The following is a 24,676-nucleotide window of genomic DNA, read 5'->3' as shown; positions in this document are numbered from 1 at the left end:
GAACCCCCACAGTGCACTTACTGGAGTTTAATGGCAAGTTTCCTTTCACTTGAATTTGCTTGACTCTTGTACTGCTTCAAACTGATGTAGCATCGCTCTAGCTATAATAAAATAATCTTAATGTGGCCTAGCAGCAGGTGTGGTGCTTTGCTTTTCTTTCCCTTTCCCCCTAAGCCCCGTTTGTCTATTTTGAAGGAACTGGATGTGTTTGTTCATTGCCTCGGGAGCTCTGTCCCGCACCTTTGTTCACAGCAGTTCACAGCTGCCCCTGGACACAAAGTCGTGGGGGGACTGCACAGATCAATACAATACTCAGTGGGTTTCTGTTTTTAATCTTCTGTCCCTGTAAGAGAAGCAGCACAAGGTGGCCGAGTCCTAAGTTAGCTTTATAATGGGGATGAATGCTCCAATGTAACAAACGATTAAAAAAATGAGCCTGAAGTGGTGCCGTGCCTGCTTCTGCTCCAGGTCCCACTACTTGCAAATCTTTTCAGTCCCGCTGTTTGGTTGTTTTGTGAAATATAACCGCGGAATTTTTCCCGATAAGCCTGTTTTTTGCCGCACCTCGAGTGGCCGGTCTGTGCCTGCGGGGCCGCGACACCCCGACCTTCACCTGGCCTGGCCTTCTCCCTCCGCTGTCCGCAGCTCGGCTCCCCGGCTCTGCCTTCCCGCGGGAGGCCGCTGGACAAGGAAAAGGCCATAGGACCTTGCCTTCCCCAGGGAGGCCGCTGGAAAGGGAAAAGGCGGTGGGCCCCGTCCCCCGCGATGCGCTGCCGGCAGCGGGGCCCCGGCGCGGCGGCTCCGTGCCCGGGCGGAGCGTGCGGCAGCGGACCGGGCCCGGCCGCGCTTCCGGCGCCGCGGCTCCATGGACGCCAAGCTGCGCTTCTGGAGGGCGGAGGGGCAGGTGGGCAGTGCGGGCCGCGGTGTGGGGACGGGCCGCGCTTAGGCACGGTCCGAAATAACTCCTCGTCTCTCTCAAACGTGTCTCCCTCAGTCTTTCTTCCAGAGGTTTCTCCTCTGGTCGGACGCCTTGGATCCGCTGCTGCTCCTCAAGTCCACCGTGAGTACCGCGCGGGGAGGGTCGAGGTGAGCGAGGGGATTGTGGATTTGCCGGGCTGTGAAGCGGGGTCATTGTAGGGCTGCTGAGGAGAGGAAATACATGAGGAATTTAGCAGCAAATATGATGTTCTAGTGCCTGAAGGGGCTGCAAGAGAGCTGGGGAGATGCTCTGGACAAGGGCACGGGGTGATAGGACAAGGGGGAATGGCTTTAAACTGACAGAGAGGAAGTTTAGATGATATAGCAGAAAGAAATTTGTCCCTGTGCGGGTGAGCAGGCCCTGGCACAGGTGCCCAGAGCAGCTGTGGCTGTCCCTGGATCGCTGGCAGTGCCCAAGGCCGGGTTGGATGGAGTTTGGGAAGGTGTCCCTGCCCTGGCAGGGGTGGCACTGGGTGGGATTCAAGGTCCCTCCCAACCCGAAGCGTTCCACAATTCTCCAATAAACAGAAATACAGGTGTATGCACTTCTGTATCTGATCATACAAACCAAGGGACATTTCTAGGCACAACTATCTCAGCAGCCCTGCTCAGACCATGGCTGCTGTGCCAGCCGTTGAATTATCCCAATAATTTAAAAGTTTCTATGATTGTGAATTCATTGTGTCTAGGTGTGTCCTTGCTTTCACTGCTCAGGTGAGGAACAGGTGCGTCATTAGCTTTTAGGTTTGTATTTGCAGTGTTTTATAGCTGATATGTTGCACCCAGAATATTGAAATCTGAGGGGGTTTTGTTTGTTTTGTTTTTTTTTTTTTTCTCAAATACAGAATGAAATACAAAGAACCAGGTTATTAATACAAAACAATGAGAAGACCCTAAGTGAGCCCATACAGAATAATCAGGTATTTTGGACTGCAATTAAAGTCTTAACATAAGTGTTTAGCCATATTTAATTGTTGTTTTATGTTTTAAAATACCTACTAGTTTTAACTTTTTAAAATTAACCTTCTGTTCTGCCTTAGTGTGTGCTTAGTGTGTTACACAGCCCATGGGATGTGAGTGCTTTATATTCAACAGGAGAGACATTTTAGAGGAAAATATAATTAAAGGGATGTAGAAATATATATACTTTGTATAAAAGGAAGTGATTAGAAAAAGACATAGAATAAATTTAGAAAGAAGATTTTACCCAGCCTCATAAGAAATTCAATTACTAACCTAATTTTCCAACTGTTGTAGACTAAACAAGCCTTCTTACTAAGCCTGGTAAGTTTACAAAATATTTAGATTAATTATTTTTCCCTTATTCAAGTATGGCAAAGATGTTCTAATTTGCTTTTTTTTTTTTTCTTTTTAAGTCCAGCATACATCCTGATACAGACAAGATAATTCCTGTTTTGTTTAGACCTCCTGGTAGGTTCCCTTAAGTGAAATTTTGTGTGATTGAAGCATCAGGGGGAATAGCTCCTGGTAAATAGTTGCTGTGACACCACAGTGACACTCTCCATATAGAAAAGCAAGCAGACTCTTCTGTTAGTTGCATTGTTATATGTGTTAAAAATTTATTTATTTTTTCCTATGCTCCTGTTGAGGAATTTCTCCCTGGGATAATCTTCTCATGTAGATAGAAACACTGATTAGTCTCTGCTTCTTGTTGCTGCAGAATGAGTTCCCAAATCCCTCCACATTTAAGTGTCTGCTGTAATTTAAGTATTTCCCTTGATGGCTGTGGCTGCTGGATGAATTTACTTTCTGGTGACAGATCAAGTGTGCTTAGGGTTTTCTTTAGGCAGCACAGGTTGTTAATGAGATATAACCATACTGAGGCTATTTACTCATTATCTCCTGTGAACACTCATAACTGTGGCAGCTTTTGTGACACCTCTCTTTTTGAACAGAGAGCTGAAGTTGTGTTCAGTTATTTGCTTTCCAAGCAGCTCTGGTGAGGGGAGCTCGTGAGGGCTCCTTTTGGCTGTAAAATCTGGGATTGTGGCTTCCTAAGTGAGGAGTGAGAGATAAAGCTTAGGGTTGGAGTTAATGGTGATGCTGGGGTTTGTGGGCAGTGTTTTGCTTGGAGATGGAAGTAGACAGGAGAAGTTAGGGGAAATTTCTGCTCGAGACCATCCATCTTCACTCACAGACGTTAATTTTACTGAAATAAAGTTTTCTTTCTTTTTAGCTTTCATGCCCATAACTCTTCCCTTGGTGAGTAATCATGACAGATGCCAGTGTGCATCCAGCAAGTCTTCCATTTTCCATAGCCAGAGGCTGGAGGGAGGGAATAGAAGTTTTGGGGCTTTATTGTAGCTTCAGCACAAGCTGTTTGAAAGATACCTGTTTTATGGGAAGCACTGAGTAACCTGGAAATCAAGCCCTGAGAGAATCTTCCTGAAGTCCAAAGCTGTTAGTTACCCTTCTCAAGCAGCATTCCAAGAGATTGTTCATGTGTGAAGGACAGCTTTCTGATGCAAGGTAAGATCACTCAGCAATGAGAGCAAGGCCTGGGTTTGGTCTGTTCAGCCTCAAAAATCTGGAACTGCAGTGGGAAGGAGTTGGAGCCTTACATTCTGTGTCTCAGATCCAGAATATGATTTTTTTCTTATGTAGATGGTGCATTTGCAAGTAGGAAATGGTGTTGTGAGTAAATTATCAAATATATAGAAGTAAACTCTTGTTATTGTGCTCAGAAAATGGCACCATGTGGTTTCATAAAATTTGTAGCTGTAATTATGTGCATATTTGTTTGTTTAGATTCTTTGGGTTTGGGCTTGGCCTATGAGTGCACATCCTGAGATATGTCATTCCATACAGACGTTACAGCATGAGCCTACGTGGCACTGCTAGAAAGTACAATGAAAGTCTTGATGGCTGTTAAATTCATTAATAGCAGAAATAAAATGAGTAGAAATACTTCTTTTTATATTTGCAGTTTAATGCACTCTCATAGATATGATTAGAGTCAGTGTTTGCATTAATAATAAGATGGTTGATCCACTAATATTAAATGAATTACTGATCCTTCTCTGAGGCTTTGGAGATTCTCAGCCTTTCTCTCATTCACTATTTTGTATTCATATCTTGATTGACTGTTTTTTTGAAAGTGTGCCACCTCTTGAGCTTGATACCTCAAGAAAGGTTGTGGTTTATTAAAACTGAAGTTCTTATTCACTGTCTGAATTTGAGAAGAAGATGGGAATTAACTCCTAAAATCTTTGGTTTTAGATCTAAGTTAGTATTCATATCCCCAGCAAAACCAATCTTTTTCTCAATCATTTCTTTAATTAGACTTTTGCTACCTTAGTTATTTTATTTGCATCTATTTAAGCTTCACAGGCACAAATGCATTTTTCTTTTGGGTAAGAAAGCATCTTGCTATAATATTCTTGCACATAATGTTTTACCACTATCTGTCTGTGTTTTATACCTGTCTGTGTGCTTTCTATTGAATAGAAAAATGAGCATGTCACCTCTGTAACAAGAGAATGTGAAAGCCTAGAACCAAGGCTGATGGCTCTGGGCAACAGCTGGAGCCTTTGACACTGCTGCCAGTGGTTCCCCAGCAGTTCTACTGGTGCTCCTGCACCAAAAACCTCTACACTCTTCAAACCTCATTTTCTTATGCATTTTTCCTCTTAGGTCATTGTTTCATCTGTTCAGAGCCAGGCAAAGCATTCTTTATTTTGGCAGGTAATTGCCTCTTACTTTCTACTTTTACAGGTCACCTAGTCTCAATCCTGAATTCAATTTTTCTTATAATCTCTTGTTTCTGCAGTTTGTGTTTCACACATACACCACAGCATTCACTCTGGTAAATGGAAATGGCACCCCAAAGGCTGAAGTGAGTGTTGATTTTTATTTTTGTTATCATCTTAGTTGTGCAAATGCCATTTTGAACTTGATTTGCAAGTGTTTTACAATATACTTATGCAGTTTGTTTTTTCTGTCCTTAGGAATACTCACTTCGTCAAAAGCAGATCTTTCTTGGCTTGTTAGCCATTTCCTATTCAGCCTGTGTTGGTGTAAGTATTTGCTCAGTGATTGCTTTCCTAACAAGATCTCCAGAGAAGGAGTAGGCACTGAGGTAACCACAGTGCCAGATATCCTTCAGGACTGTGCTCTGGTGCTCTACTCTGATGTCTTGCCACAGAACTGTTCAGAATACTTTCTGATTATCTGTCAGCCATTATTTTATGTGGCTTCCCCTGATGCTTCCTCTTGTGTCATTTTCTTTATTGTTTTGCAAGCTTAGCAAACAGGTGGTGAGAGAAGCTGGCCAGTGTTTACAAGCACAGAGTGAGCCACTGGGGTGTTGTAGCTGATTTTTGATGTGGTGCTGTGGAAGAGATCCAACTCCAAACAAGGGGTGAGATCTGCAAGTACTAGACAGTGTTTGCTCAGATCCCAGGAGCAGCAGTCGTGCAAATACTGCACTGGATGCAGGGAAATAAGTCTTCCAGAAGGGAGCTCACCCTGTGCTCTCTGCTGGAATAGGAATTTATGGTTTTTGGAGTTTGCTACATCAAAATGAGCTCATCATGACTCTCATCACAAGTGTAGATGTCTCTGTGATGCCTCTCCTTGCCCCCCACATGAAGTGATTTTCATAAGCTTCTGGCAGAAAAATGTGATAGTTTTTGCTTCTTTTAGAGGGGGTTTCACCTCTGCCCACTGCAGGTCAGAACAGCTGGCTAGGGTTGCTCGGGGCTTACAGAAATCTGAGGAGGCAGCCCTGCCCATGGGTCGTTGTGGGAGTGCTTCCCTTTGTCTTTCAAAGGAATCTTAGAGGACCAGCTGGTGTCCTAGACCTTTATTCCTAAATGAAACTTCCTGCAAGTATATTATGGGAATATAGAATTGGGCTGAAACTGCAGAGAATCGGGAAAAATACAGAAGCAAACCAGATTTTCTGTTTTGGGGGAGAGATGAATGTGTGACAAAATGCAGTTGGATAAATTTCCAAGGAATATAAGTCAGAGGTAATTATTTTATTTTTTCTGTCTTTGTATTCTCCCTGCTGCTGTCCTCTATATAATAATGTTGAATGCTTTATTTACCATGTTTTTAAATCTTATCTAAAAGTGTGGTTACAAGCACCTTCTTTAACTAGAGTAGGCATATATTTTGTTGGAACGTTAAACCAAGGCATTTGTTTATTTTCATAGATGTTAACTACTTACTAAGTCACAGATTTATTTTCTTAATGCTGCACATTTTTTCAATGGAGGGTGCCTGTTTCCTCTTCATGCCTTAGGCTCTCCCTCTTGCCTTCATGAATCGTTATGTGCTGAAGAGCTCATTAATGCAACTTGTCGTCAGAAAACTTCTCCCTGCTCCTCTGTTTGGTGAGTAGAAGCAAACTGCATCGTGCAGCTGGCCTGAGGGCCATTTGCCTATCTGACTGTAGAGTTTTCTTGCTTTTGCACAGTTGTGGTCTCACTGTTTCTTCCCTGGCTGCCTTTGCTGGCCCCCTTCTTTCTGTGGGAGACAGCTCTCACTGCACAGTCCCCAACCTCACTGGATTCTTGCTGGGTTTAGTTTCAGAGCTGCGGAGCACTCTTGTGCCCTTTGTACACGTACCTGAAAGCATCAGGACAGATCAGGAGGGCAGTAACAGCAGCACTGCCATGACCTGGTGTGGCACGTCTGTGACACCAGAGTGCGACATCGCTCTGGGAGTGCAGAAAGTGAGATGTGTTCCAGCAGGGTGTTATTAATCTTGCAAGCAAAGTGGGACTCAGTTCATTACAGCGACAACTCTACTGCCATGGTGAAGTTTCACCAGGACAAGTTTAACTGGTTAATGTCGTTAATTGTGTTTCTATTGCCATTATAGAAAATTTTTGCCTTTCTTAAGGGAAAATTGCTAAAATTAAAATGCATCATCTCCTCTGTTTCAAATTATGTGAGATGCCTACTCAGATCTTTCTGAGGTCTTACATTAGAGGTTTCTCACTTGCTTCCTTTGAAGCAGCTGTTAAATGTAAAATGTTCCATTTTCTTAAATGTAGAAGGAAGCCTGAGGGTAATCAATTAATGGTAGTCCAGCATTTGCAAAGCTTCCTCTGGTACACTGATGTCTTTATTGAATAGCCCTACCAAGAGCTATTAAAAAGAGCAATCTCTTATTTCAAGCAAGGTCAGTTTGACAGTCTATGGCCTTCCTTTCAATGCAGGATGCAGCCTTTTCTGAAACTCTGTTCCTTTCAGGATTTTGTCTTCTGTGCTGGATTTTATGCTGAGCAGGACAAAACCTAACCACAGCAGAAATCCCTCCACTTTCTCTTAAGACAAAGCACTCACAGTTTGAGCTGGATAGAAATGATTTTAAAGCTCTGAATCCATAATGACAAAGCACTTTTTAGGACTGAAGCCTTTCAGTCTCTCCTAAGTTTCAAACAAAGATTCAGATCCCAAATAGATTTTCATGGGGCAGTGTCTCTTGAAGCTGTCAGGTTATTCAGTTGTGAACTACTGAACTGGAAATGTAAAATCACATCATTATGAATGTTACTATTGAGGCAGTCCTTTTGGATCTATTAAAGCAAAATCCCCTTTAACCCTGCAGGTTTGACAAGTGCATTTACTGTGGCGGTGGTGAGAAGCCCAGAATTTGAGAATGGGATAGAAGTGATGGACAGGAATGGCAAGGTTATAGGAGTGTCTAAGAAGGCTGGTGAGAAGGTAGGTGAGGGGATGGAGAACTTTTTTGACTTGCCTTTCATTCCCTGCTAAGAACAGAATGTGATGCTGAGAGTAGATAGGGATATCTTGAATAATGAATCCCACATCAGGTGCTGAATCTTTGGGCAGGCTTTGATTAGGTCTGTGGAACCAGGTTCCACAACTTTTGTGTCATCAAGGGTTGGCTGCCTCCCCAGACCAATATACTGAGGACCAGAGACACTGGCACAGACATCTCTGTTTTCTCTGGTCACCTCCAGAAGGAGATAAAACTCTTGGATCTTCTGATAAGACACTTTATTGTGGAAACAACTGCATGAGCATAAGGATTTGGGGACAGCTGGAGAGAGAACTTCAGATTTAACACAGGCTAGTTAGGATGCCCAGAAGGTATAACCAATTGTTTGAAATGCAGCACAACTTAGAAAAACAAGTCCTAGCAAAATTATGATCATGGCAGGAAAACTCATCAGTAGTTTCACCTTCCTTTTAAGGAATTTAAGGAATTTCTCTGTCATAAGCGGAGTATTTGCCTCTTAATTTCCATTTAAGAAATAATTCCTCTAATAGGTGTTATCCCTTATTGCTTTAAACCCCAGAGTGAAAGACAAAAAAAGCACTCAGAGAAGCAAGGCAGTGTTTGAAGCTGCCCAGAGCACTCTTTTGACAACACTTGTTTTGCTGTCTCCCTGAAGGCTGTTACGGAGACTGCATTGTCCAGAGGAGTCTTGTTTGGGACAACGTTCTTCCTGCCAGAAGTGCTCATGTACTGTGTGCAGAGGTGAGAGGCACTGCAAGAGGCTGGAGGTGCCTGGTCAGTGGTACTCTGGTTTTCAGTCTGGCTGTTAGCATTTGCCAGGTTTTTCCTTGGGTTTGCAGTATTGCTTGCCTTGGAGAAAGTGATGATGTGGGAAGTTGCTGTTGAGCTGCTGTGATTCTTTGAGATCCTTAAGTGAATCTAGTTATGTCTGAACCCATGCTCCAAGGGTTTGCAGGAATGAGGTTTTCCTCTCTGCTCCCATGCAGAAAATATGTTTGTGCTTTCCTGGCAGGCTGTTTTCCAGCACCTACCTCCCTCCAGTTACCTAACTTAAAATTTGAGTTTCAATGCCTATATCAAGGTTGTTCACAGCACTTAGATTAGGTTTGTATTTTTGAAGAGGTAATGTGGAACTTGAATTTGCAACTAAAGCCAGATCCCAACTTCCAGATAGGTTTCCACCTATTGTAAAACATGTTCTTGCTTTTCAACATTTTAAATCCCTGTATCCTAGGAAGAATACATTGTATGCTTTATGAGGGGATTCTTAGCCTGCCCTGAGCTTTTGGTCATGATCTTTGTCATGTATATAGTACAGATAGGGATCATCTCTGTCAGGTCGTTTGACATTGCCTGAATTGATTTCCTGTCAGTTTAAGGGACTCCTGTTACCAGAAGACAAATGCAGATGTAAAACAAAATTTTAAATCTATATGTCAAGTGATAAATTTTTGCACAAGGCAAAATAGGGCTGCCCACAGGAACTAAGTGTGTAAGGAAAGAGGGTAATGCAAGAAAAATCTTAATCAAGGAACTGAGCCACTTTAAAGCACTACTTTCTTTTCTTTTGTCACTTTGATCTTGCTGCTTGTTTTCCTAATCTTGACAGTCTGGGCTTGGAAAATACTGCAGGCAAGCACAAAACAAAGGGAAAGCACAGGAAGTTAAGAGTAAGAACATAGGAAATGAAGTAAGGAAACATCTTTAGGAACCATAAGCCTAGATTATTACTAATTTCAGTATAATTTCAACCAGTAAAATAGTAGCTAATGCTCTTTGTGTCACTGTCAGGCTAATTTTCAATATACTGACTTTTTTCAATGTCTTGGACAGAGCAAGATTCGTTAAAAATCCTCGTGCTTTGGGTTCAGTGAGGATGTTTGTGATTATGTCAGTCCTAGCAGGGATGCTGCCAGCCTCATTTAGTATGTTCCCACAGTGTGGGGAGGTAAGTCCTTTCAGAGGAATTGGTTTAAGATTATTGTGACATTAAATAAGCCTTTCAGAATTATGGCCAGCAGTCTGAAAGCCACATATAAAAAAATCAACAGGATTAATGTGGTACATCGGAAATGGGGCAGCAGAGGGGCTGCTTGTGAAGGCCCATGTACCAGGCAGAGGCTCACAGGACTTTTGAGGTCTGAGTTGCATTGGGTGTTATTTATATTTACACTTCTCAGTGTAGATTTATCAGACTTCCACAACAGTCGGAAGCAAGCAAGGTCAGGAGAAGTATGTTGAAGATTTAAGCCAAGGCTCTTCCAGCACTGCATTCAGTCCTGCAGGAGAAAGGAAAGATGTAGATGAGAATTTATTTTTCAAAGTCAGCATGAGCTCACTGGAGAGGTAAACCTGCTCACATGTGACATCTCTTCACCCTGCCTTGCTGAACTGGGAAGTGTAATCTGTTCCCTGGGAAAGAATGGCTTCCTGGCAGGTTTTTAATGGAGGATGTAGCTCCTGAACCTTGGGCTTTGGAAAAGGACAAATGAGAGGGGAGCCTCTCTGCGTTTGTTTCCTCTCTGTGAATATTCTTAGCAAATCACAGACTGGGCTCTTGCAGTTTTCAGTGGTTTCTTTTATTTGCCTAAACTTTCTGGCATTTTAGTTGTTGTTGTTTTTTTTGTTTTTTTTTTTTTTTTAGATTTCTTAATCTCTTATGACAGCAAAGCAAACTGAACATAAATGAGGGGACTTTTGAGGAATTATGTACTGAGATTAGGGATGGCTGACACCCTTTGGGCTTCCCAATGGCTCAGCCCACAGCAGAAGTTCTCCTGTGTGTCATCCAAATATATTTACAGCAGGATTTGGTGATCTTAAAGGTCTTTCCACACCTAAATGATTCTGTGGTTCTATAGTGAACAAAGATAATGCCACTATTTTCAAATAACAGGTATTTCTTCCCATATGTATGCACATATAGAAAATGTTGGAGGAGCAAAAAAACCCAAAAAAACCCAAACAACAACAACAAAAAAATCCTCAAATCCCCAGATAAACAAAGAGCCTCAAGTCCCAAATGCTGAATGCAGTTCTTGAATTTGTGCAAAGTGCAATGCAGTAACAAGGATTTAACATCCATTTACCAGTCCGTGGTGGTGCTGATTCCCTTTTTTCTTACATTGCAGATAAAGCGAGCAGACCTTGAACCAGAAATTCTGTCATCTACAGAAGAAACAGAGTTCTTCTACAACAGGGGAATCTAGAGCCTGGCTTTTAGATATAGATGTGTGCTGTGATCCAAGTGAATTCTGATTGCAGCACTGGCATTTGTGGCTGAATTGTGATTCTGTGGTGGCAAAGGTGCCAGATCCTGTGAATGATGGTGTGGCCTGTAAAGAGGCAGAACTTTGCAACATGGCTTTGCCAGCCCAGCCTGGTGGCACCTGAAGCTGAAAAGTACTAGAAAATCACTATAACACAGCCTTTGTCACAACCTGTGTTCTGTGCTTCCTCAGGTGATTGATTTCTTAATTAAATGACTGTTGAGTACATAGGTTTGTTCTGCTGCTGCAACTTTTGGTGTGCTTCTTTCCAGGAACCCAGCTGGTGAAGGCTTTGACATCAGTACTCCTGTGGGTAAAGTCCAGCTGGTTCTTATCAGAACACTTTGATGTTTTCAGTGATCTACCAATGCTCATTTTGAGGATGAGACGTGACTGAGGCAGCCCTTGAAGTTATATTGGACAAAGCAACCCTGATGGCAATGGAATATTGGTTTAATTTAGTTGTCTAAAAAGTGTTCAGGAAATGGGTGTCAGACTTGATTACCAATTAGTTCCTGGCTTTCTAAACATCCTTGAAGTAGTTGTGAGGCCTGATGGCCCTTGAGCTTTAGAGCTTGTTTTTTTACACTGAAATCATGAGGAGATCCCATGGCTTTCTGACCTTGCGGGGGACAACGAGGAATTCCACTTTTGAAGGTTGGCTGTGGTTATCCAAAGAAAGAAAGCAAGCTCTTTTGATATGTAGCATTATTTTGGTGTGTTGATCAGCGAGGTGATACATTTTGCTGATCCTGTGAAATTATTCAGGGACCCTCAGCTGTCTGGGAAGGGCTGCAGAAAGAGCTTATAGGACACCCTGTGATTGTGACAACATCTTCAGTGATTTTTGAGCCACCTCTCCTACAGCCCCTGCCTGTGGTTATGTGTGGTGCTGCTAAGGCTATGTGACAAGGATGGAAATGCATTAAATAATGGAAAATTATTTATGTGAAAGTGATTAGCACAAGTGCAGCCTCCAAAGTGTGCCATAATTTAACTTCCTTAGGGCACATCATGCAGTTCACTGCTCTGCATTTGCTGGAGGATTGGATTTCTTTTCACAGTGTGAGGAAAAAAATGGTTGCCCAATCCAATCCATCCTACAGGAAGAGAGCAGCATAGAGCAAAGTAAGGAAAAATAGCAGTCCTGGGCTCTTGCAAGAAGAGATCCCTGCTGTGCTTTTGGCACTGAACAAAAGCAGGAAGTTGGGGATTGAATTTAATTTCTTTGAGTTCTGCCTTTTTTGAGCCTTCCTCTAACAACTTACTGGAGGGAAAGGTCAGACAAGGGAAGAGGAGAAAGGAGCAGCAGCACATCCTAAGGACCTGGAACTGGAGGGGAACATGCTGTAAAGCTGTTCCAGGAAGACCATATGGATACTGTCTGTAATTGGCAGAGTTTGCAGTACTCCACTGGAGAACTGTAGTGAATTTTTATAGGTAAAGGATTGTTTACACCTATTGAACTCTGCAGGCTCACTCAGCCTCTGTGGGTGATGTTCTTCAGAACATGGTAAAATGTCATTGGGGTCAAGAAGATAATTGTGTTGTGTCAGACCAAAAGGTCTGCTGAGCCAAATGTCATCTGCTCATGGTGGGAGGTTAGAACTAGATGATCTTTAGGGTCACTTCCAAACCAAACCATTCCATTATTCTACCACAGGGTCAGTTGGAATAGGCTTAAGCCTCAGCCTGCCTCTCTGGGTGAAGTGTTTGTCTTCTTCCAAGCCTTTAATAGCAGAGGCACAGATAACATCCTGAGTGAAATTAGCTAAACATGTTTCTCTGTTCCTATTTCAGTCACATACCAAGGGCAAATCCAGAAGGGGTCTGATTCCACTCTCCATAAACAGTAACTGGCACTACAGTGAAGATCTGCACCTCTCCCCACTCCTTTTTTAAACATAATTTAAGAATGGCTAAAGTAAATGCTAGTTACATGAACCACAATGGGAACAAGTGAAAAAAACTCCAAACCTAAGAGTAGAGCAAAGACAGCAAATAGAAGAGAATATATTGGTGAACTTTGGATTGTCATGGTAACTAGACAAGCTATAAATTCACTGGCAGCACACCTGGATGTTTTAATCAAATTGATGTCATTACAACTCCGTGAGTAAGGCTTCTGGAATAGGTCTGGTAATAGTTTCTGTTTTTACAGCTGCCCCTTCTCAAACTCCACCAGCTCCTTACTGAATTCTTGAGTTGAAATTTGCCATATTAAACTCAGCTCCTTCAGGATTATCAGATACCCGTTTCCCCATTGTTTCTATTGCCCTAACCAGAATTCTCCAGAAGAGGAGGGCAGGTGCCTGCCATTTATCAGCCTGGTCGATTCAGCTGCTTCCCAAATCAGGGCAAGGAAAATACATTGCTAAAAGGGCCGTGGCATCCTCAGCCTTGAACCAGTCCTTGAGATGAGAACTGGCAGGACCAGACAGCCGGTAGTCCAGAGGTACAAGGAACTGTAGTCCAGGGAACAAGACTGGGACAAGCAGCAAAGCCTCATGTTTGTGGGACCTGGGAAGAGGAAGCCTTGCCCTTTGTAATGTGGGGTAGATTAACCACATACCAGCCCAAGGCAGGTCTGTCTCCTGCCTTAGCTGGCTCTTGTATTAAATGACAGTGCATTAGTGGTGGAACCAGTTTAAGTTGTGGTGAATGACAACAGATGGAAGCTTTCAGCTTCAAGAAAACAGAAGTCTTAATACAGCACAAGATGCTGTGCCTCACCCACTCAGCTTCTCATCTTGAAATGTAGGAAAATCCAGTGAGGCTTTCAGGCTCCTTTCATGTAGCTTAAAAAACAGTCAGCCACTCCCATGTTAAGAAATACTGAGATCAAAGCCTTTCTCAGCTGGAGCTGCTTCCTTGCTTTACCCCCAGGCCTGTAACACAGCCATGCTGCTTTTCCCTTTTCTCCACAGGCTGGGGGTGGAGGAAGGAAGGATGAAGGCAGGGAGGGAGTCCTGCACTGCAGCTCCTTCCCTGTCAGACAGCAAACACCACGTGCTGCAGTGTCACTCAGGAAGGAGCTGTTCCCCAGGCTTTGGAGTGTCCTCCCATCCCACATCACTCAGCAGCTCCAAGGAATGACTTCACCTGCCCAGAGATGCTCTGACTCAAACTCCAGGAGCCAGCTGCCTGGGGAAGGGTGTAAGGCACGATGAGACAGCTGGGAACTCCCTCCACTGAGCTTTATGGCTTGTTTTTTATCGAGGAATGGAGCTGCTTCAACTGACATCTCACACACCACGATTAACAAACCCTCAGCAGCCATTTCAGGAGCAGTCAGAGGCTAAATGCAGAAGCAGCCAGGACGTTTAAGAAGGATTCTGTCTCATGTCCCGTGTCAAGTTTTACAAGTTTTCAGGTTACAAAGCATTACACTACTCTCCATTGAACATTTCCCCCTTCACCCATTTGCCTGCAGGGTAAACAGGGCAGGGCAGCTCATACCAGGAACTAAAACCTCGGGGATGAAAGCAGTAAAGTAAGTAACCCAATTTACTCAGCAAAATCTCAACTGCAGGGACTGAGTGTTAATCCTGCTCCCCTTTGCAAGCCTCTGCCCTGTTCACTCTTTAACTTCTAATTTCTGCAGACATAATGGAGATGATATGGCACAGGAGCCACTCACCATTTTGTATTTCTCCAAGAACAGAAAGGTAGTAAGGTGAAAATGTATGAATAAAAATTCCATTTTAAACGGCCTTTGCTTCTAGGAGGAAGAAAGGATGTCATCTGACTGCAGAAGAGCAACTGCACCCAGAGTCTGCCTGTGTGCCTCCTGGGGAAAGGGAAGTGAGAAAGAAGTAGAAATATTTTCCTGTCCAGACCTTGCATTTTTTTCTATTTTATTTCAAACATTTTTGAAAGGAAACAGTGTCAAAAGTCATTAAGAAAATGCAAGAACATTAAGACAATCCTTTGAACACACTGAAACTGAGGGGGGCCAATAAATCTTGTACAGTGCTGATAAAAATCAGCAATGACAGAAGCATTTGAACATTTCCAACCTAAAGACCAAACCATAGCTCAATCCCAGTATTGCAAAATTAAGAGCTAAGGCCTCTGGCTCTATGGCCACAACTATTCAATAATAAATTTACATAAATTAAAGGGTAGACTGTTCAGGAATTTTTTAATAGGCATAAGCATGCTATGAGTCCAGTTCCCTAAGTGCAAAATTGTATTTCATCTGTGTTGCACAAACGTCAGGAGATCTAATACAACACTGAAATTTTCAACTGAAACATTTCCAGAACAGAAATCAAAGCAGGCATTCAAGGTTTAGTTTGCAGCTGAGCTCCTCTGCTTTGTGTGGTTGTCTCTAGATATGCTTTAAGGCAGTTTGTTAATAAGAAACGATGGGAATTTCTTCTCAGTTACACTCTGGTGTTAAGACAAGCTGGCTGAAGCAGATTCAGGTTTTCCTTGGTGAAAGAATTCCATTTCAGTGGACTTTAAAGTAGGTCCTGGATAGAATTTTCAGCACAGTTTTGCAGCTCTTCTAATCCAACTGTTCTATAGGTCCCAAAATAGAAGCAGCAATATTAAAGAACCATTAACAAAAACCATTAATGAGCAAATGGGGAAAAAAGCTGTGGAGCACTTACAGGGAAACAAAGGCAGTTGCAATATTTTTCTCAGAAGTTAAAAAAAAAAATTACATGCTACTGTGTTCAGACTTCAGACTAAGTTTAAAGCAGAATTTTAAACCCCTGAAAATAGGGGATTGTTCTGAAGCACTTTCATTTCCTGACTGTAATAACCACCTAATGTATACACAGATGCCACATTCCTTAATCACATTCTAAAATAGATTCCCTTAAGGTATCATACATAGCAAAAGGACACCTCTTTTTCCAACCAATATTGCTTGCACATAGTTATTGATAAGCTCTACCAGTTTCAGAATAGCAAACATCCAATTATTTAACAATATAAATATTGGTTACTAAAGTTTTAATCGTAAGTATAAAATCTCTATGTAAAACCACATGCTACAACATATCTGTACAAAGGCCAGGAAAAAGGCTATTTTTTCTTTTAACAAAGTGCTACTGCAGAATTGACTGATTTGTTGTGGACGTTTCTGAACAAATACAGATTGTTTGGCTCAGAGCATTTCCTTACAGACTCTAAATTCTTCTCAGAAGATTGTAAAGCAGTTAGTTTCAGGCTGCTCAGTTAAAAAATAAAACAAAAAAAAAAACCAAACCCACCCCCCCCTCAAAAAAAAAAACAAACAAAAAAACCACTCTTGAGTTATGGCTGTGCAACCAAACAAGCAGGTAAATTTTAATTTTCTCTAAACTCTTTCTCAGTTTTCACTATGACTTCAGAAGTTCCCATCTAGATTTAATTTACACAGAGCACCATCAGACAGTACCTGTGTTACAGCTCCAGCCATTCATGAAGCTGCTGCTCTAGCTGTGGCAGCTGGCCATTTGAGCATTCCTGGTGCATAAGGCTTTGACTCATCTTTCTCTCACATGCATCAGGAATGAATGGCCAGGTCTCTTCTCAGCTGAGAGCCCCAACAACTTCTTAGATGACTCCAGCTGTAAGGCAGCACTTGTCCACGAACCCCCTAGGAAGCCCCACTTCAAGCACAGTAATCCTGTGTCTTATCCCTCCATCAGAGAGATGGGATGGAGTGAAAGGGGGGAAACCTCTAAGGCAAGAGTCCAAAAGAGGTGCTCAACTCACACCTGAGCTTCAAAATATCCCTTCCTTTTCATACTAAGGCTACCACATCAGATTTTCTCAGACATCCTTTATTCACACCTAGACACTTTCAAGTAGAAAGAGAGAACTTGTCCATTTATTTGGGATTTCCAGGTATCAGGCAGTCCAGAGCAAGAGCAGCATCTGACAGGCTGACATCCCTGGAAGCCCAGCAGGAGCACTCAGAGCAGCTGCATGTTCAGGGTGTCCCTGTGCAGAGATCAGCACAACCCAGCTGTGCTGGGTTCACAGCAGCCGTGTTCCAGACCCCAAACAGACAAGTCAGAGCTGTCCAGCCTCTGAGATGTGCAGGACAAACAGCCACTACACTGATATCTGCCACAGCCTGGACACACTGGCCTGTGCTACTTATACATCCATTCACTTTGTGGTGTGAAATACAGGAGCCATAGGTACACTTTTAATAGTTGGGGGGAGATAATAACACCAGGAATGTTCCCAAATATGTCTCCATATGTTCCCAGTCAAGCTCCAATATTCTGCATTACATCATGGTAACTAGGACATTGACTCACACCTTTAGTTTTTCACATAAAATACCAGGTATACCTATCTGGGTGGCAGAGACAACTTTTTCAGAATTGGTCCATAACACTGCAGTGCATCAAAATCAGATTTTGAGCATTTGTTCAGCAGCTGCTAAATGAAAAAGGAAGTTTTCTGTGGCTGGTGGAAATCGCTTTTGTTTCAGGGCCTCAGCATTAAGGGTTGGTTTTTCATTGCCATCAGAAACTTCAGTAAGTGAGGCTAAAGTAGCCAAGATTTCTTTTGTCTTCAGAGAAATGTCCTTAAGGAACAGAAAAACAAACAACCATGAATATAGTATTATGTATTAAAAGGTTTTCATATACACTTAAGATAAAAAACAATCAATACAGAACAAATAAAAGGAAATAATGATAAATAGCTCATTTAAAATAAAAACCCCATTTATTTTAAGGTAACCTTGTAATAGTTCTTCAGCCTGCTCTCATGCCATATTGGATAAAGGATGCACAACCACTCCTCTCCTGACCCTACTGAGTTCTGTGACTAAGTCACTCAGTTGTGAAATGTCTAGTATTAGATGGTGGAGGGAGTGATAAAATGCCATCATCATAAAAATCAGGTTTTATAGCTAAGAAGCCATATTCAGCAGGACCTTTTCAAGGTATTGGTAATACTAATGACAAAGCATTGAGGAAAATCCATGCTTTGTGGAATAAAACTGGGAAATCAATCTTACAATCAATACAAATTCTGAACTTTCTTCAGCAATGTAGTTAGTTACTCAAGAGATAATATAAATCAAGTAAGTTATCCTTAAAAACCTGCATGATGAATAAAAATGCTCATTTTTAAAAAGGCAGAAGGTAGAAGAGACTGATTCTCAGTAACACTCCTCCTCCTACTCCCTCCTTCTGCCAAGATTTAGCAATAGAAGTTAATTAGATTTAAAAATAAAATATTAACCTTAATGACTTGGCTGTCTGATTTATCTGGATCTTCTGCAGATTGAACAATTAGTTGTCCAATTTCTTTGTGAAGTTTTCCCATTGTCATTGCCTCTGTGTAAGAAAAAAAACAAAACCACACATAAAATCACGTTTTTGTGACACCTAGAAATGCATATGAATAACACACCAAACTGAGGAATCTTTTCATGACTGCCATTTGAAATCTGTTGGTAAAGGCAATAATCTTGTATCAACAGCCAGTACCTCTGAAGTGGCCCAAAACAGTGATAAGGAGCAGCAAGATGATAAGCAACACAAAAGGATTTCTTTCAAATAATGCCCAGTCGTCAAGTATTTAGTGATATGTTTTTCTAAAAATTCATGTAAAACCTCTCCATTCAGCTGGAAGTCTCTTCCATGTCTAATATGGATGTTATGAAATCTCAGTTGTGCATTTGTTGGAAAACAAAGCACAGCTTTCCAAATTCCAACTTTAAGCAGTCTTCCAGGGTGGCAATAAAATGAAGACAGAAATTTACATACTGACTTTTCAAAATCTGGATGGAAGAAGGATCAAGATTGTTTGACCTACAGCAAGGTTGAGCAATTACTGTCAACTCTGGAATAAACTGCCTCTAAATCCAAAATATAAACAGCAACCAACCTTTTACTACAGGTGAAACTGTAATTTCACTGTCTGCCAAATTCACATACACGTCATAGAGGTCTGATCTACTGCTCACTTCAGAGTCTGTAAATCCAGCGATGTAACCTAGAGCACGGAATTGAGCAAGATTAGGTTCTTCATAAATAAAATCAAAAATCACAGTCCTAAAGTCTGTTCTAAGAGTATTTGACACAATATCCACTAGACACAGGAGGTTGTTCTCGATATAATCATTCAACAAGTGTTCAGCAGATGTGTCATTTCCAAGGAGCTTAAAAATTGACTTCTAAAACTGCCTTGAGCATGGATTAACTGCTAACACTACAGCAATATCACCAAGTTACCAATCTGAAATTTTAAAACTCTCTTCCTCTTCCTTCCTACTAAAATTACTCATTTGCAACTGTCTCATTACAAAAATCTCCACTCTGGGGCCTCTTGTCACAAAGTCAGTATTAGACTGGAACAGAGGAATAAACCCAGCAGATTTTCTTATTTATAGCATGTCAGGTGAGCAAACTTGGAGCAGTTTTTCTCCGTGGAAGATGCTTAGTGAGCTGTAGAAATGTTGAAGGTGAGTAGTCTTCCTGCTCATATTCTACATAAAGAAGCCTATTAATGGCCACATGATGTGTCACAGTAACCTCTGCATAAAGCAAGGGCCTGGATTATGCATTAAGCACTATGCATACATAGCACTGTGTCACACAGACCAAACTCCAACAGGTAAAGTTTACCTGTGCTTAGGAGCCTAAGATTTCACTGACATCAAAATAGAAGTCTGGGACTTCAAAGTTAGGAATTATAAAAAAACATTCCATTACTAGTGATGTGTAGAAGCTGGGAAAAATAGCTTATCTAAATGAGCTGCTTCTCTGAAACAGGAAGACTTTCAATCCCTCCAATGAAAGCATCAAAAAAGTCTCAAGGCTGCTTTGCATCTGTGATTAGAGACAGACTGATGTGGATCCACCCAAAGCCACCAGATTAACTAATTATCTTCCCACATACTTGTTTAGTTGGTTTGCCCTTTCCAGAGGAAATGATGTTTAACTTTGATCAGTAGCATTAATAGCAAAATAACCCTTTTTTCCCTCCAAAATTCCCTGGTGCAGAACTTTGCAGCAAGAGAAGATGAAATTGAATTTTCCTGGTATTTTTGATTAATATATTACCAGTACCTGTACAAGCTTTTAAGGCTTCCAGTTCCTCCTCATTTAGATGCACATATGAATGAAGAATTGACCAGTCTTGTCGATGCCACACTAAAGCAGGCAAAGTCCTGGGGAGATTATGGTGCAACTTGAGACACAGTGGATTTTTACTTACACTTACTAAAGCTACACAGTAAAAATTGTATGCCATGAAAAAGAACAATTATCACTAGGTCTCATTTGAGGGGGTATATGTGTAAATATATATATTTTATATATATTTATGTACATGAACTGGAGAGATTTCTGCTACCAGTGCAAGCAGAGTTTATCACTCATTCCACCATTAAATTTTTCTGAGTTGAGCCAACATACAGCTAAACCTTAAGGATTCAGCAGAATTTCTATAAACAGGTTTAAGATAGATTTTTTTTTTTCCTTAAAATACGGGCTTTTTTCTCAATGAAGGTTCCAAATTTGGTGGACTTCTGGGGGTGGGTGGGAAAGAAGGAATTGATAAAGTACCTGGTAAATTCCTGGATAGCTTCTATTCTAGGATGGTACACTACAATTCTCTTCTTTAACATCAGCGCAGTATATAAAATAACTGTTTCCATTCCAAACTGAGACACTATATCTAGAAAAGAAGGGAAATTATTTGCTAGAAGATACATATGCTGATATCATATTTTTGAAGAATCTTAATAATAACAGCACAGGTAACAGTGTCAGCACAGCTTACTTGAAGCATACATGAAAATAAGATTGTATTTTAGGCTGTAAGCAAGAAATCAGAATAGAGACTGGCAGAGATTAACCTTTGATGGAGCCAGCAAGGTAAGCCTTCCGAGCATCAAAGTCCTTGCTGAGGAAGGATCCATTCTCCTCACTTTGGCAGATGCCCTTTGTAAGGACTGCAATGTAACTCTCCATCATTTTAACTGGACTTCCATGCTTCAAGTAGATTCTGTGTGAAAAGGAGAGAATCTGGTATTTTAACTGCATCAGTGCACCAATATATATATGAAAAATTAAAAATCAGTATCCCAAATAGCAATATTTCTGGCAATAATTCTTGTTCTGGACACTTGGCTGAGGTTTTAAATAATAAAATAGAAATCTTCCAACATGCACACGAACATGTCTGTCTTAGAATTTAAAATAACCCTATTTTTATTTCAGCTTTCTGTTTTATGAATGAAGCAACACAGACTAAGATAGAAACACACCCCAAAGGTGTAGGCAGGTGTCCAGACAAAGGATTCTTTGCAGACTTGGAAGGTGTCTGCTTAATGAAAAAGCAACTACCACAGTAACTCCTGTTATTACATGCACACTATGACTACACAGCTTTTAATCTTTTATCCAGGTATCTTTTGCCATTCTTCTCTACTCTTTGCTAAATGATGAAAGAAAAAATATAAACATGTCCTTGATACTCATTAAAAACCCAAAACTACACAGAAGAAGCACGCAGAGAACCCATGCACTGTCAGCTGTCTTCCAGGAAGCAGAGAGACACTGTAACCTATTTTACAGGTTAAGATATTTCAGGAATAGCACTGAAGCCGTCAACTACACATTTTCCATGTCAGCTATAGCACAAAGCTACATCACATTTGAAACTCAATTATTATCATGCTTAGAAGAATCCATCCTAGATTTGAAAGGAAGTATTAGCTGGTAAATCAGCAGAAATGTGATCCACAGTGAATCTAAGTATTTCATCTATCATATCTCAGTCTTTCAGTGCCCTGCAGAATTGGTAAGCCTGAAGACATTCCCAAGTCTGCATTACATATAGTAAGTCCCAAGAGCACAATAACCTCAGAATTGCATCTAATTAGCTGCAAAATCTCAGGGAATACTCTTGGTATCAGGAACTGGGACTGAACTAACTCAGAAACTGAAGGAAAAGCAAAATAAGAAGCAGAGAGGGCATGAGAATGGGGACATGAACGGAAGTGAGTAAACAAGACAAGGAAATTAGGTTTTCTGATTGGAAGAGGGCTCTCACTTCCCTATAGGAAAAGCAAAACCATCCCTGGGTGCTGTGCTTAGCTCAGAGGAGCTGCAAGCAGCATTTACGAAGCTGTTGTGCAGGGATGCAAGTCATTCACTATACACATCTTTGAGTCAGTCTTTGAGCCCAGCCACTGACATCTTCCCAAACATTTACACTTTTTAAAAATACATTCTCATAGAAAATGAGTGTGAGGGTGGTGGTGGTATGTGTCTGGTGAAGACACACATTAAAACTCAATGAACATCAGACATTCACTCAACACTTGCTGTATACAACAAGCTCAAATCAAGGATTTTTATCATCTGATTTCATTTGTAGGACTGAGTTTCGAGCAATTTGTTTGAACAAATGCAACACAATGAATTCAACCTTTTGCTTTGGCAAGATCTAAGCATGCACACAGCAGTACCTAAGGCCAGCTTTTATACAGACCTACAGAGGATCCTGGTGAAGGCTGCATACTTCTCTGGGTTGAAGTCTTGGGCAGTCAGCACAATGGAGAAGTGGGTCACCTGCACATGACACAGGCACAGAAACACACAGAGCTCAGCTAATGACCCCACACAAACAGTGTCACTTTATTTCAAAGATCCAAGTTCCTAACTGCAGGAGTGGCCTGGACAGAGGATTTGTGATGTGACTCAGCTCTACTACAGACTATCTTCTGCTTAACCTACAAACAAGAGTTGATTTCCTCTAATCTCATGAAGTTATTAAAAAACAGAAAGACATTTTTCTTCCCCACAGCAGGGAGGAAACGTCCAGAATTTGTTGCCAAAGGAGGCTGCGGAAGCAGACAGCATCAACATATTTAGAAAGAGACTGGAAAAAATACACAGATAACTGGCCCACAAACAGAACTACTTAACTTCCTCAATCAAATGATTGTATGCTGGGACAGTACAAGACTGAAAGTCTGCAGACAACAATCAGGGTCATGTGTCCTCCTGAAAGAGCGTCTCCCACTGCAACTATTGAAGACAGCACTATGACATTTAATTTTATTTTACTTCATAGGAAATATAAACTTGGACTGAGGAAAGGCAAGCAACATTCTGCTGTGGGCATACAAAATTACCACATTATCTTCCTACTTAACAACATAGCATGAAACATGAAAACTGGACAGACTTAACCAACAGTTTAATGATTTCATAACAGGAAAAAGATAGAAGATACAACTGTATTTGCTGTCTTCCAGTAATCAACTCAGTGGAAAAGGAAGTTCCTACATAACTATCATTTGGGGAAAAAAGGCAGCAGGTTCTATAGGAACAAGATTCTGAACACTATGAAACAAACTTTGTAGAGAGAAAAAAATGCTGAACTTGAAATGCAAATTAACTACAAACAGCAGCATGAAATAGCATTTGTATGTAAACACAAAGAACTGGGTAATGAATATCTCAATCATTCTGCAGTTCCATGTCTTGGTGACAAACGAAACATAGACCAGCTGGGCATCTGGACAAAGCTGTATCTGTGAGCACACAACACCTTGAATCCCTTCTCTTCCTCACATTTCTCTCAATGGGAAAAGACTGCTGTAACCCACAGAGGAAGTTCTGCAGAAGCCCTCCCTGCATTCTACTGAGAGACCCCGCCATGTCATACCTTTTTCAAAGCTGGAGAATCTTGAACTTCTACCGTTGTGATGTAGAACCAAGACCTTTTATACTGGCCAAACACAAACGTATGGAGCAATTTGTTTTCATCTGTAAGGCAGCACTTTCGAAGCAACAGAGTCCTCAGTTCAGCTGTTACGGACGGATAACACCAAACCCACAAAGCATCTCCGTTGGTGTCTTTTTCTATGGTGGAAAGATGCTCACTGTGAGAATGCCAAACAGCAGCAAGGAAGTAAATTGATGGGTTAATCAGGTTTGTTTCCTGGAATCAGATTAAAATTCCACCTTACTCTAACCCTAGACATCCAGTTCTGCCACTGCAGTTTAAGCCTTAAGGCAGGAATTCTGATACGAATTTCATTTTTAAAATATTAATACATCTCCATTCTTGACCTGCTTCACGAGGTCAAAGAAGCACCAAGTTTGAATGCACATTCAACACGAGCACGGTATGGAGGAACAAGCACCCGGACCGGCTTATTTATGTTCTTCCCTAGTTCTGATTTCGCAACACAAACCTCGGAAGCCGCGAATTTCAGACACTTCGGCCGAGCTGTGCACGGCTTAGCTCTGCAACAGGCAGAGCCGGCACCGCCCGGGCACCGCCCGAGCCCGCGGCCTCAGCGCGCCGGGCCCCGGTACCGCCCCGGGCCCCGGTACCGCCCCGGCCCGGTCCGGCTCCCCCGGCCCTCACCGATCAGCCCCACGGCCCGTAGCAGCTGCGCCTCCGGCTCTGCCATCTTCGCTCCGCCGCCTTCCGCCCGCCCGGCCCCGCTCCGCCCGCCGGGGCCCGCCCGGCCCTCACGGCGCCGCTCCGCCCGGCCGGCCGGGCCCGGGCCCGCCCCCCCGCCATTTACTGAGCGCTCCCGGCGCCTTCTTCCTCCGGGACCCGCCCGCCAGTTCTCCGGCGGCAACGCGGAAAACGGAGAAAACACTGTGGGAAAAACGTGTCTTTTCTGTTGTCTGCGTCACAGAATGACAGCACAGTTCAGGCTGGAAGGACCATGGAGCTCAGCCGGTGCTCA

The 24,676-nt window shown here is 42.1% G+C and overlaps 2 protein-coding genes across 4 annotated transcripts; one reads left to right on the top strand and one right to left on the bottom strand.

Annotated features, from left to right (window-relative positions):
* The first annotated feature begins 794 nt into the window (after positions 1 to 794).
* On the top strand, positions 795 to 13,267 carry SFXN4 (sideroflexin 4). 3 transcript variants are annotated; one of them, XR_001331323.2, is made up of 15 exons: positions 795 to 904; positions 995 to 1,060; positions 1,824 to 1,898; positions 2,236 to 2,262; positions 2,355 to 2,409; positions 3,176 to 3,201; positions 4,633 to 4,683; positions 4,769 to 4,834; positions 4,947 to 5,015; positions 6,248 to 6,338; positions 7,562 to 7,677; positions 8,373 to 8,458; positions 9,551 to 9,665; positions 10,849 to 11,178; positions 11,259 to 13,267. XR_001331323.2 is itself a non-coding variant. In XM_014250150.2 (14 exons), exons 1-14 carry the CDS (start codon positions 866 to 868, stop codon positions 10,924 to 10,926), a joined length of 960 nt encoding a protein of 319 aa, XP_014105625.1. In that variant the 5' UTR covers positions 795 to 865; the 3' UTR covers positions 10,927 to 11,214. The 3 variants fall into 3 exon arrangements, 2 of the variants coding, with proteins under 2 accessions (XP_014105625.1, XP_087915706.1); XM_014250150.2 differs by lacking the exon at positions 11,259 to 13,267 and having other exon boundaries at positions 10,849 to 11,214; XM_088059580.1 differs by lacking the exons at positions 9,551 to 9,665; positions 11,259 to 13,267 and having other exon boundaries at positions 10,849 to 11,214.
* A 174-nt stretch (positions 13,268 to 13,441) lies between these two features.
* On the bottom strand, positions 13,442 to 24,420 carry DENND10 (DENN domain containing 10). The gene is made up of 9 exons (XM_005520787.3): positions 24,346 to 24,420; positions 23,638 to 23,834; positions 22,456 to 22,535; positions 20,816 to 20,964; positions 20,523 to 20,634; positions 20,025 to 20,125; positions 18,841 to 18,948; positions 18,193 to 18,287; positions 13,442 to 17,527 (listed from the first exon to the last, which is right to left on the bottom strand). The coding sequence occupies exons 1-9, from the start codon at positions 24,389 to 24,391 to the stop codon at positions 17,351 to 17,353; spliced, it is 1,065 nt and encodes a 354-aa protein (XP_005520844.1). The 5' UTR covers positions 24,392 to 24,420; the 3' UTR covers positions 13,442 to 17,350.
* Between the last annotated feature and the right edge of the window lie 256 nt (positions 24,421 to 24,676).

Source organism: Pseudopodoces humilis, chromosome 9 (assembly GCF_049639895.1).
Source record: "Pseudopodoces humilis isolate 2021_Gansu_Grassland_sample_001 chromosome 9, ASM4963989v1, whole genome shotgun sequence".
Lineage (NCBI taxonomy): Eukaryota > Metazoa > Chordata > Aves > Passeriformes > Paridae > Pseudopodoces > Pseudopodoces humilis.
This window is presented reverse-complemented; position numbering and strand designations above follow the sequence as displayed.